Source organism: Arvicola amphibius, chromosome 11 (assembly GCF_903992535.2).
Source record: "Arvicola amphibius chromosome 11, mArvAmp1.2, whole genome shotgun sequence".
NCBI lineage: Eukaryota > Metazoa > Chordata > Mammalia > Rodentia > Cricetidae > Arvicola > Arvicola amphibius.
Genome location: NC_052057.2, coordinates 65,579,929 through 65,593,585, shown reverse-complemented (window position 1 = coordinate 65,593,585; position 13,657 = coordinate 65,579,929). Strand labels below are relative to the sequence as shown.

At 41.6% G+C, this 13,657-nt stretch overlaps 1 protein-coding gene across 1 annotated transcript in view; it reads left to right on the top strand.

The window, feature by feature from the left end:
- The window catches only part of Zfhx4 (zinc finger homeobox 4), an 85,444-nt gene that overhangs the window by 67,457 nt on the left and 4,330 nt on the right, over nucleotides 1–13,657 (top strand). The window contains exon 7 of the mRNA XM_042055969.1: nucleotides 313–5,715. Within this exon, the coding sequence (XP_041911903.1) occupies nucleotides 313–5,715 (5,403 nt within the window). The remainder of the gene's footprint in view (nucleotides 1–312; nucleotides 5,716–13,657) is intronic.

Below are 13,657 nucleotides of genomic sequence, written 5' to 3'. Positions count from 1 at the left end.
ATTCAAATTATGCTGAGTCGGGAACACCAAGTTCATGGCCCTTGGTAACACCAAGTTCATGGCCCTTGGTAAAGTGCTTATTGCAGTACACTGTGGTTATGTTTGGCTTGCATTCTGCTCTGCCCTTAAATTCCTTCAGGTCAGGAGTGCTTTCCTGTTCATCTTCTAATGGACACCTGGTGTAGTGTTTGCACATGGTAGTAACCAGTAACCCAAGGGAAACATCATTCCTGGCTCCCACTTATACTTACTGACGACATTCAAGTGGTCCATGTTCTTGCCATAGGATATGTTTCTGCTTTCTCTTCACAGGTGAAAGCCCAGTGGATGACAAAAGTATAGCTGGTCTTGAAGAGTCAAAGGCAAGTGTGGAAATAAAGAGCGAGGAGCAGAAACCAGCAAAGGAGTCCTTGGAGGCCTCAGAATGGAATAAAAACAGCTGTAAGGACGGGAAAATCTCAGACACTCTGCACGATCAACTGAGTGAACAACCCAAACGGCAGCCCTTATCAGTTTCTGACCGCCATGTTTATAAGTATCGTTGTAATCATTGTAGCTTGGCTTTTAAAACTATGCAGAAGCTTCAGATACATTCCCAGTATCATGCAATTCGGGCCGCTACAATGTGTAACCTCTGCCAGCGGAGTTTCCGTACATTCCAGGCTTTGAAGAAACACTTGGAAGCCGGCCACCCGGAACTGAGCGAAGCTGAACTCCAGCAGCTGTATGCCTCCTTGCCAATGAACGGTGAACTCTGGGCCGAGAGTGAGACGATGTCCCAGGATGACCATGGCCTAGATCAGGAAATGGAGAGAGAGTATGAAGTGGACCATGAAGGGAAGGCGAGTCCTGTAGGAAGTGACAGTAGCTCTATTCCAGATGACCTGGGCTCTGAACCAAAGCGGACCTTACCTTTTAGAAAAGGACCCAATTTTACCATGGAAAAATTCCTCGATCCATCTCGTCCTTACAAATGTACAGTGTGTAAAGAGTCATTCACCCAAAAGAACATTCTCTTGGTCCATTATAACTCCGTGTCTCACTTGCATAAATTGAAAAAGGTTCTGCAAGAAGCCTCCAGTCCTGTCCCGCAGGAAGCCAACAGCAGCACAGACAACAAGCCCTACAAGTGCAGCATCTGCAGTGTTGCCTACAGCCAAAGCTCGACCTTAGAGATCCACATGAGGTCCGTGCTCCACCAGACCAAGGCCAGGGCTGCAAAGCTGGAGCCAAGTGGGCACCTAACTGGTGGGCACAGCATCACAGCCAATGTGAACAGCCCTGGCCAAGGGATGTTAGATTCCATGAGCTTAGCTTCAGTCAACAGCAAAGATACTCACTTAGATGCCAAAGAATTAAATAAGAAGCAAACTCCCGAACTAATCTCTGCTCCACCTACCCATCATCCACCACCGCGGTCACCAGCACAAATCCAGATGCAACTTCAGCACGAGCTGCAGCAGCAGGCTGCGTTCTTCCAGCCACAGTTCCTAAATCCAGCTTTCTTGCCTCATTTCCCAATGACCCCAGAGGCACTGCTCCAGTTTCAGCAACCCCAGTTTCTCTTTCCATTCTACATACCTGGGGCAGAGTTTAGCTTGGGGCCAGATCTGGGCTTGCCTAGCTCGGCCACGTTTGGGATGCCAGGTATGACAGGAATGGCTGGTTCCTTGCTCGAAGATCTGAAGCAACAGATTCAAACGCATCACGTTGGCCAAACGCAGCTTCAACTTCTACAACAACAAGCACAGCAATACCAGGCTGCCCAGCCCCAGCTGCCGCCGCAAAATCAACAGCCGCCCCCACCACAGCAGCCACCGCCGCAACAGCAAACGAGCAAACTGTTGAAACAAGAGCAAGCTAGCCTGGCAAGCACAGACTGCCAGCTCATGAAGGACATGCCAGCTTACAAGGAGGCGGAAGAGGTGACCGAAAAGCAAGAAAAACCAAAGCCAGAATTTACAAGTGATAGCGAAGGACTCAAAGACAGCAAAGACGCAAAGAAGCAAAAATCCTTAGAACCCTGTATTCCTCCACCCCGAATCGCCTCAGGGGCCAGGGGAAATGCAGCCAAAGCTTTACTGGAGAACTTCGGGTTTGAATTGGTCATTCAGTATAATGAGAACAGGCAGAAGGTCCAGAAGAAGGGCAAAATTGGAGAAGGCGAAAACTCTGACAAGCTGGAGTGCGGAACGTGTGGTAAATTGTTCTCGAATGTTCTTATTTTGAAGAGTCACCAAGAACATGTGCATGGGCAATTTTTCCCATATGGAGCACTAGAGAAATTTGCTCGCCAATACAGGGAGGCCTATGACAAGCTTTATCCAATTTCTCCTTCCTCCCCAGAAACGCCACCGCCGCCTCCTCCTCCTCCGCCTCCTCCCCTGCCACCTGCACCTCCACAGCCTTCTACTCTGGTGCCCGTGAAAATCCCAAACGCAGTCTCGGCCCCTCTGCAAGCTCCACCACCTACTCCTCCACCACCTCCACCACCGCCACCTCCACCGCCTCCTCCGCCTCCTCCCCCGACTGCACCCCCACAGGTCCAACTGCCTGTTTCTCTTGATCTCCCCCTCTTTCCCTCCATTATGATGCAGCCGGTCCAGCACCCTGCACTTCCCCCTCAGCTTGCCCTGCAGCTGCCACAGATGGAGACCCTCTCTGCAGATCTCACTCAGCTTTGCCAGCAGCAGCTGGGGCTCGATCCGAGCTTCTTAAGGCACTCGCAATTCAAACGGCCACGGACCCGGATTACAGATGATCAACTCAAAATCCTGAGAGCTTATTTTGACATCAATAATTCTCCAAGTGAAGAACAGATCCAAGAAATGGCAGAGAAATCTGGCCTCTCCCAAAAAGTCATCAAGCACTGGTTTCGCAATACACTCTTTAAGGAGAGACAGAGAAATAAGGACTCTCCGTACAACTTCAGTAACCCTCCTATAACTGTTTTAGAAGATATCAGAATTGAGCCACAACCCACGTCTTTAGAACATTACAAATCAGATGCCTCATTCAGCAAAAGGTCATCCAGAACAAGGTTTACGGACTACCAGCTTAGGGTTCTGCAAGACTTTTTTGACACAAATGCTTACCCAAAAGATGATGAAATAGAACAGCTATCTACTGTTCTCAACCTCCCCACCCGGGTTATTGTTGTATGGTTCCAGAATGCTCGTCAGAAAGCACGGAAGAGCTATGAGAACCAAGCAGAAGCTAAAGATAATGAAAAAAGAGAACTCACCAATGAACGGTATATCAGAACAAGCAACATGCAGTACCAGTGTAAAAAGTGCAATGTGGTTTTTCCCAGAATCTTTGACTTGATCACACATCAGAAAAAGCAGTGTTATAAGGATGAAGATGATGATGCCCAAGATGAAAGCCAAACAGAAGACTCCATGGATGCTACTGACCAAGTGATATATAAGCATTGCACCCCATCTGGACAAACAGATACAGCCAAAAACATTGCAGCCCCCACAGCCAGTTCAGGCTCTGGGGCTAGCACACCCCTGATTCCATCTCCCAAGCCAGAACCTGAGAAGAGTTCTCCAAAACCTGAATATCCAGCAGAAAAGACAAAGCAGACTGATCCCTCTCCTCCTTCTCAAGTCACCAAGTCAGCTCCCCCATCAGTGCCGACTTCTTCAGAACCACAACAGGCGTCCATATCTCAGCCCCCACCACAGCCACCCAAACAAACCCAACTGATGGGGAGACCTCCCTCGGCTTCTCAAACTCCAATCCCTTCCAGTCCACTGCAAATTTCCATGACTTCTCTTCAGAACACACTACCTCCACAGTTACTCCAGTACCCATGTGATCAGTGTACCATTGCCTTCCCAACCCTGGAACTTTGGAAGGAACACCAACACATGCACTTCCTCGCTGCTCAAAACCAATTCCTCCACTCTCCTTTCTTGGAAAGGCCCATGGACATGCCCTACATGATATTTGACCCCAACAATCCGCTGATGACCGGACAGCTGCTGGGGAGCTCTCTCACGCAAATGCCACCACAGACCAGTACTTCCCACACCACAGCCCCCGCCAGTGTTACTGCTTCGCTTAAAAGGAAATTGGACGATAAGGAAGACAATAATTGCAGTGAAAAGGAGGGCGGGAATAGCGGCGAAGACCAACACCGCGATAAACGCTTGAGAACCACCATCACTCCGGAGCAGCTCGAAATTCTCTACGAAAAGTACTTGCTGGATTCCAACCCTACCCGAAAAATGCTTGATCACATTGCACGAGAAGTGGGGCTGAAGAAGAGAGTGGTCCAAGTCTGGTTCCAGAACACGCGTGCTCGAGAAAGGAAAGGTCAGTTCCGGGCGGTGGGTCCTGCCCAGTCCCATAAACGGTGCCCATTCTGCAGAGCTCTATTTAAAGCAAAGTCAGCCTTAGAAAGCCACATTCGCTCTCGCCACTGGAATGAAGGGAAGCAGGCAGGTTACAGCTTGCCACCAAGCCCTTTAATATCCACAGAGGATGGGGGAGAGAGCCCACAGAAATACATTTATTTTGATTACCCATCTTTGCCATTAACTAAAATCGATCTATCTAGTGAGAATGAACTGGCCTCAACAGTGTCGACGCCTGTTAGTAAAACAGCAGAGCTGTCTCCGAAGAATCTTTTAAGTCCTTCTTCTTTCAAAGCTGAATGTCCTGAGGATGTCGAGAATTTAAATGCCCCTTCAGCTGAAGCTGGGTATGATCAGAATAAAACCGACTTTGATGAGACATCGTCCATTAATACGGCTATTAGTGACGCCACCACAGGAGATGAGGGGGCAGCAGAAATGGAAAACCCAGGAGGATCTGCCGAGGTGAAACCTGCTTTGTCTCCGAAAGAAACCAAAACTCTCGACTCTTTGCCAAAAGCAGCAACCACACCCACCACTGAGGTCTGTGATGACAAATTTCTCTTTTCTCTCACAAGTCCATCGATCCATTTCAATGACAAAGATGGTGACCATGACCAAAGCTTTTATATCACCGATGACCCGGATGACAATGCTGACCGCAGCGAAACGTCTAGCATAGCTGACCCCAGCTCACCAAATCCATTTGGGTCTAGCAACCCCTTTAAATCCAAAAGCAGTGATCGACCAGGTCACAAGCGCTTTAGAACCCAGATGAGCAATCTTCAACTGAAGGTCCTCAAGGCTTGCTTCAGTGACTATCGGACTCCAACCATGCAGGAATGTGAGATGCTGGGAAATGAGATCGGTCTGCCCAAACGCGTGGTGCAGGTGTGGTTTCAGAATGCCAGGGCAAAGGAAAAGAAGTTTAAAATTAACATAGGAAAGCCTTTCATGATCAATCAAAGTGGAACGGAAGGCACCAAACCAGAGTGTACCCTCTGCGGTGTGAAGTACTCTGCCCGCTTGTCCATTCGAGATCATATTTTCTCCAAACAGCACATTTCCAAAGTGAGGGAGACGGTGGGCAGTCAGCTCGATCGGGAGAAAGATTACCTCGCTCCTACCACTGTTCGACAGCTAATGGCCCAGCAAGAACTAGACCGTATAAAGAAAGCTTCGGACGTGCTGGGCCTAACAGTCCAGCAGGCAGGCATCACAGATAGCTGCTCACTCCATGGGATCAGCTTGCCGGCAGCCTACCCTGGACTCCCCGGCCTTCCTCCAGTCATCCTTCCTGGAATGAATGGTCCTTCCTCCTTGCCTGGATTCCCTCAAAATTCAAACAGTAAGTCTCTTAAAAGAGAGTCAATTGAGCTAATTAGGTGGCAATAGGTAGCCAATCACATGTAACCATGAAAGAAAAGATACATTTACATCATTTACATGTCCTCATTCCAGAACTGAAATTTAAATTATTCAATACATATACACACACACAATGAACAATACATATTTATACACATACACACACATACACACACACATATATATATGTATACACACACACACACACACACACACACACACACGTATATTATTAGCTATAGTTGTTAGCCAGGAAGGAGGTAAACCTAAACAAACATTTGAAAATTAAGTATACCTATATCACAGCCGTTTGTAGAAATGGATTATTTTTTTATTTTTTATTAAAAATTTCCATCTCCTCCCCTCCTCCTCCCCCTTCCCTCCCCTCCCTTCCACCCATACCCCCACTCCTCCCCTCTCCAAGACAAAGAGCCATGGGGGTGGGGTGGGATGGGGGGTGGGGGGATGGGGAGAAATGGATTTTTTTTACCATTACACAGTCACCTCTTAGACATATTAACTTGTTAATTTCAATACTATATGGTTTTGTGTTTGTTTACATATTAAGAAGGTAAGACACTAAAATATGAACACACTGGTATGTTCTTTTCCAAGGGACATTTTTTTGCTTTGTTTTTGTATTTTTTATTTTCTGTTTTTGTCTTTCTCTTTTATTTATTTTCCTGCCCTTGAGGTTCAAAATTCAGGGTTCTTGTGTCACAGAAATCTACTCACATTGCACCTCCCAAGCAATAAAGCTCATATTGAGATTTCAGTGACTAAAACCTTACTTAGGTGTTCATTTGCAGGTTAGCTTCTTATGAAATCTGATGCTGGTAGCCACCATTGCTGTTCTTATTTCAGGGAATTTGCAACTTAAGAAATCTCCATGACTCAGTATCTTTCTCTCCTCCATTCCCTTCAGCCAGCTTTACAGTCAAGGCATAACAAAATGGCAGAACTTCTTGAGGTAGCCTCAAATACTGAATCCAGTTTCATGTTCACAATAATAGAATTTGCATAGATTTTTTTAAATATAGTAAATCAGGAAGTCAGATAACTAATATTCAGTACTAGTTATACACTATCACTAAAATATAAAGGTATAACTCTTTTATAATTTGATTTACATTTAAATTTGTCAGTGTTTTTTTAATTATTTTTAAAAACATTCTTTAGATCTATCACTTGCTCATTTTATGTATCTGCAAAGTTTAAAATGAATGTCAGAAAAACCTGTTCTCATTTTTATAAGTTAGAGTTTTATTTGAATTTTAAAGTCTTCTAATACAATCCTTCTCTAACAAAACCTCAGTTGCCACTGGGATCTTAAGTTGTCTTTATTCTCAGTTCTAACTTAACATTCAGTGTCCTTTTCAACATTGCTGCTTGGTTCATTCCCCATCTGGAATGCTTGTTGACTTCAGGTAGAAGTTCTGTTGTACCAGAGGAGTATCTTCAATGTGCCTTCCCTTACTTACACAGGGACTCTTCTTGTTACCAAGGTTATTTCCTGCTTAATTATCTGGATACATTTGGGACCTTAAATATGAGAGCTAGGATGGCATATTTGGTTACTTTGTAGTTCTATTTTGTGTGGGTAGCATGGTGATTTTTAATGTGTCTGATGTAGAAATCCATGGAGGAGCAGTTAAATAAAATAGAGTTTTTTTGTTTTTTTTTTTTTTTTAAAAAAAAGCTGATGTGATCAAAACAATTGAAAGATCTATTTCTTATTTTATATATTGATTTTGACTTTCAGTGATTGTGCCATCAGCTTTTTAACATTTTCATCAGCATTTTTTTTCTCTCCACTGGGTCAGAGACCTTTTCTGGGACAGAAGAACATTCTGCCAAATATGTGATACTACTGAGTTCATATGAACCCAGAGGCTCATAAAAAAGGAAGAAAGAAGGAAAGAGATATTTATTAAATTAAACTATTTTTTCATGCAACTCCACCATAATAAAATTTATATCCTCCCCTGGAATATATTTATAAATACCAAGATTCCCAGGTAGATGTTGGGGCAGGTCTTCTATGGCTAAGTCAGTTAAAACCTTCAGGTACTCAGGAACTCACCACCTCATCTCTTGCTTTATTAAACTGTGGACAAAAACCAACTAGGAAGTGTTATAAAGATCAAAGTTCCACAAATGTTGCTGCCTATTAGAATCTTCAGTTTCTCTTGAAGTAGTCTTCGGTTTGTGAGGGATTCTGAACGGTAGCATCATAGTAATCAGCAGAGCTCCATCTGGTAACCTGAGCTCCACACCTCCAGTCTCCATATTCTGTAGATTAGATTTATTTCTCTTGTGTGGAACACAGAATGCTTTAAACACCTCATGAAGTAAAGCTGGCCATTTATCCACTTGCTCATTTTCTTCCTATTGTATTTTTTCTCATCAAGTGCATAACTCTGTTGCATGGTGAATTGTGGACATCCCAACAAATAATAACGAATGAAAATTCTTCCCAAGTAAAATGTGTCTGTGTTTCTTTTTCTGTAATCATTTTATTGGCATATTCATTGCATGTGGTGTTGGGTCTCATAAAGGCAAGTTATTTAAGTATATCATGCACATTGAACATATTCACTCCTCCCACAAGCCCTCCTTTCCTCCTATTTCCTTTCCACTAGTCTCATACCTTTCCCTAGTCTCCCATATGCTTTCCTATTATGCACACACATATATGTACATGTATGTGCGTGTATGCACAAACATACATATCAGTATATGTACTTGGTCCTGTGGCTTTACATAAAATCTAGAACCTACTAATGAAGATAAAATCAGAATATTTGTCCTTCTGAGTCTAGCTTGTTTTGCTTAATATGATGACCTCAGTTACTTTCATTTCCCAGGTAGAGCCTTCATTTTATACTTCTTTATGGCTGAATGAAATTCAATATGTATATATGCCACATTTTCTCTACTTTTTCATCTTTCAAATCAAAACTACATGGAAATGCATCTCACCTCAGCCAGAATGGCAATCCTAAACAATATTACAATCATGGCTGATGAGACTGACCAGAGACGAAAACATTTATACAGATACGGGAGAGAAGGTAGCTTCTTTACACTGCTGGTAGGAATGCCCATGAGTGCAGGCAATATGGACATCAGTGTGGAGGACAATCAGAAACCTAAGAGTTGATTCACTCTGTCACCTACCTATACCTCTTCTGCATATATCGCCAACAGACCCAGTGGCTTAGGTATAGAATTAGCCTAGATGTTCACCAACAGATGAATAGTTATGTCTCTATTTTTTATAAATGTACAGGCTCTTATTACACTTTATTAACTAAATAGCTATTCTGTGGAAATATGGCATTGTTATCTTGGACCCATCTTAACAAGATTTTGTTATGGAAAAACAACTTCATTTTAAATGTCACATCCCTTTGAAGATGGCTTTGAAGCTTTTGAAATACTAAAACCTTCTCCAGTGAATATGAGCCATTTGGTAAATGAATGACTTTGTCCAAAGACTGCACCTCCATGTCTGCTACTTGCAAATATGTTGTAAGTTCTATTTATCCACCTCTAACGTTCCAAATTTATTTTCTTTTAGTTTCTGTGGGGGGGGAACTGTTATTTCCCAATAATCATAGACTTTCTTTTACTTTCAAGTTATTTTCTTCTAATTCATAGTCCTTCTAATGTAAGGGCAACACTGAACGTATTTCCAGTTCTATGCCAGTAAAAGCATTGCTGTTCATTTTTTAAATTATTGGAGACAGGTGACAATCACAGGAATCTCTGTGAGTTCGAGGCCAGCCTGGTATAAGAGTTAGTTCCAAGACAGTCTCAAAAGCTACAGAGAAACCCTGACTCAAAAACCAATAGGTAGGTAGGTAGGTAGGTAGGTAGGTAGGTAGATAGATAGATAGATAGATAGATAGATAGATAAACAGACAATTACTGTTAGTTTAAATTTTTTTTCACATTTTTATAATGTGTTGCTGTTGTAATGAAATGCAGAGCGAGAAAATGACAGTAGAATGTTACGTGATTATTTATATAATATACTGAAAAATATTAAAGACTTTAAACTTGCATTTGTCCTTTAGGCAATTGGTTTCACTTTGCTCAAAATGCTAGAAAAATTACTTGATTTTTCTGTTTTTAACTTATTTTTCATTTTTAAGCACTGTTTGATTTTTAAATATTTCTTTAGTTTTTAGAAATACTAACTAGCCTCATTTTCTTAATGATATTTTCTTTAGTTACTTATTTTGCAGTATTAAAGATAGAACCCAGGGCCTCAGGCATTATGGGCAAACCTCTAGCATTGGGCCCCTCACAGAGAAACTCTTCACACACTTTGTTTTAAATTTTCTGGCATATTTAGTGTAAATCCAGGTAAGACTAACACCATAATAATTTTGACACAATTATCATTTGCCCCACGTACTTAATTACTTTTACTTTCCTTTGACTAGAAAGACTGCATTTAAGTGCATTGTGAAGCAGATTTTCTGTTTCTGTTTGTTTGTTTCGAGATAGGTTTCCTTGGAACTCACTCTTTACACCAGGCTGGCCTTGCTCTCACAGAGATTTGCCAGCCTCTGCCTCCCAAGTGCTGGGATTAAGAGGCACCATCACCTCTCAGCAAGGCAGACATTTTCTTTTGAAAGAATTGTTAACAAGAAGTAATAGACAATTATTTCAGCAAAACCAAAAGAAAAATGATAATTGAATAAGAATCTTCAGAGTGAACTTTTTAATCTCAAATGAAGTTCCTAAATAATTGCAGTAGATGAAAAATAGGGAAGAATCTGTTGTTAGCATAGGGCCTACATGTAATACAGTCCTTGAATTCCGAATATCATAAATTCTAGCTCCAGTTTGTTTTATTTTGGGGCTACCACAATTTATTCTGTATCATAATTATTATTCAGTTTTCCTTCTATGTCTGTTGTTTTTGGCATTTTTGCTACTGAACTTTTGACTATAATTTTTTACAGACATATCACTTACTGGGAAATTTGTCCTTTGTGAATTGTGTCTGCTTTTTCTAAAATTTTTACTGAATGACTGGATGAGTCATCTTATTTATTAAGATATTAAATTCTTAAAACACATTGCTGTCTTTGACTGGGTCCAGTAAGATTCCTTCAGTAGCTTTCTAAGACATCCTTTATTTCATTATGCCCTCTAGATTGGACCATGGGAATACCGTCTAGTGGGAAAGCTGGGGCTGACAATTAATGACCCATCTATGATCATCTCTACGAGTGCTCTTATTCATGTCTCTTAGATCCCTAATATTGCTCTTGTGTTCTTATGTGAGAGAAGCAGTCAACCCAGTTATTTTCTAAGATTTAAGATGGGAAATTTCGAAGTGGAAGGAACTGCAGTTACTGAACATGAGGATGCACCCTTGTATTAGACCTCAAACTAAGATGGCCGGGTGACTGAGACAGTAAGATGGCCACTTCTGTGTTGTCACTGTGCCAGTACAATACCTTACATCATGTCACTACCTACGCAACTCAAGCTTGAGATTTTACAGTTAGATGTTAACATAGTGTGGACTTCTGAGGGATGAACAGCAGAGCGTTGTGAAATCAGGATAATAGAAAAGAAAGGAATGTCAAACGTTAGATGTTAACATGGTATGGACTGTTCAGGGATGAACAGCGGAGAATATCATGGAATCAGGACATTATAAGGGAAAGGAACATCAAAAATGACCCAAAGCTGGACATGTAACTCTTTGTACAACTCTTGGCCATCATGTTTAAATCTTGGGTTTGATTTCCAGGATAAGATAAAGATAATTTAGTATGAAATAGAGCCTTTTCATTAATAACAACTTCATTGCTCTCTCATTTATAACAAAAGTTGTAGAAGTAAGAAATTCAGAAGAACATGAAGATACCAGATACCACATAGTAAGTCAAGGGAGTAGGACTTCACTCCCAACGTATAGCTGGCTGGATTAAGGAACAGTGAAGGAGAGGTTCCCCTCCTATTCCCATCCCACCCCTACAAAGCTTAATCCATTTTCATTGTAAATTCATTTTGATTGAATGAATGAGATTTCAGTAGAATGTGGGCACTTGATATCACCTAATACCAGTTATTTTCAAATGTTTTAAATGTAAGAATTGATTCAGGGTCACTCGACTACAAGCCTTGAATGGCAACTATAAAATCTGACCTCTTCTCTAACTCTTCATACTCATCTCAGCTAGCAATGTGAAGTATTTCATATCTTATTTATAAAATGCAATGTTCAGTGTGTATTCTCTCTAACCATCGAGGCTATTAGGAGGCTGCTTTTTAACAGACTGGAGGGTCCTTAGAGATAATCATGATTATGACTGTAGAAACTGTTCATGGTCAGATCCGAAAAAGGATGGGTATGGGAAGGGCAAACTGAGAAGCTTCCAGGAATAAGGGAGCCTGAAACTCTACGATTGTGAGGAGGATCAGAGAGATCAATCATACTAGGTACACACACACACAGATACCAAAATCACAGATTCCCTATGGCCTCATATGATAGGACATAGTACTTATATTCAATTATGTAATCCCCAACCTTATACTTTAAATTATACAATGTAAATACTATACAAATAGTTTTAACATTGTGTTATTTAGGGGGGATGACAGAGCAAAGAAATCTACATAGGTTCATTATAGATGCAATTTAAAAATATTTTTGATCCATGTTCTGTTGAATCCCTGGCATTAGAGCCAGTGTATATGATTGAACTGGAAACCTATGGAGAACACCTCTGGCTGGTGAAATGCCAGCAAAGAAGCTGTTTATTTTACACTAGAGAATGGCCATAGGAAGTTTCTTGTGTATGTTTGTCTGTCTTCCTTCTTAACAGCTGCATATTACATTTGGTCTGGAGGCAAGGCTATATCCGCTAGTGACAAGATGATTCTAAATCGTACAACCACTGTCTGTGCAGCTATGCATTGTTAACTGCATTTTATTCATGGTGGACTGAGTCTCTCAGGTCACAGAGGCACCAACACAGTCCTTGTCCTGCCCACATGGCAAAGACTCTTGGTTCAAGCACAAAGTACCAAGGCTCCGTTTAAGATTCTGAGGATTCCTGTAGCAATTAATATTTGCTTTTAAAAACACTGCCTGGAAAAGCACAGGCTTTTACAATCCCCTTCTAACCTTTAGCTCTCCTTCAGTTCCCCAGAAGACTGTCTGGTAAAAAAAAATGGCTTAGTTGGTTAGTTAGTTACCAGCTATTATATTTCACCGAGAATGAGGATCCAGGTGAAGTGCACTGCACTTCCATCCTCCACACCTACACACTGCCTACTGAGCACCAGTTTCCTCTTCTGAAATGGGTGGCAAGCAGTTTCCTATGTTATCAGCAAGCATGTTTTATTGAGGGTTCCATTAGTCCATCTGTTGGGTGGTAATAAGGTAATGAGGTAAAGAATAACTCAAGTTACATGCCTAGCAATGAAACTGTGGTTCTCTGTGCTCAGCTCTGGACTGATCCAGTTGTGTCTTCACTGCTGTTTGATTTTATTGGGAACTTGATAGTCACTTACTGTTGCCACTTACTTAGGTCATTAGCCTTTTCTGTCTATGTGAATGTGTTCTATTAGACAGAGGGTTTTCAGGTTATTTGAAGGCTAATTACTTCAGTGAACATGCTAATTGTAGGGCCATTCAATAAGGAAGGAGTGAGTCTCCAATCCTATAGGTATAACAAAAACATGGTTTAAATGAGGCCCAGAACAGCCATCTTGTAATATGTATGCCTCCTTTGGAAGTAAACGTTGCTTATCATGACGTCTTTCAGTTACATGTTTCATAATATGGGAGCCTCTTATATTCTGAATAAAATGCTGGTAAAATTTGCAGTTCCTCTTCTGTGGAGTTATGGCAGGAGTTTAAATTAATGCCAAGAATACCGTAA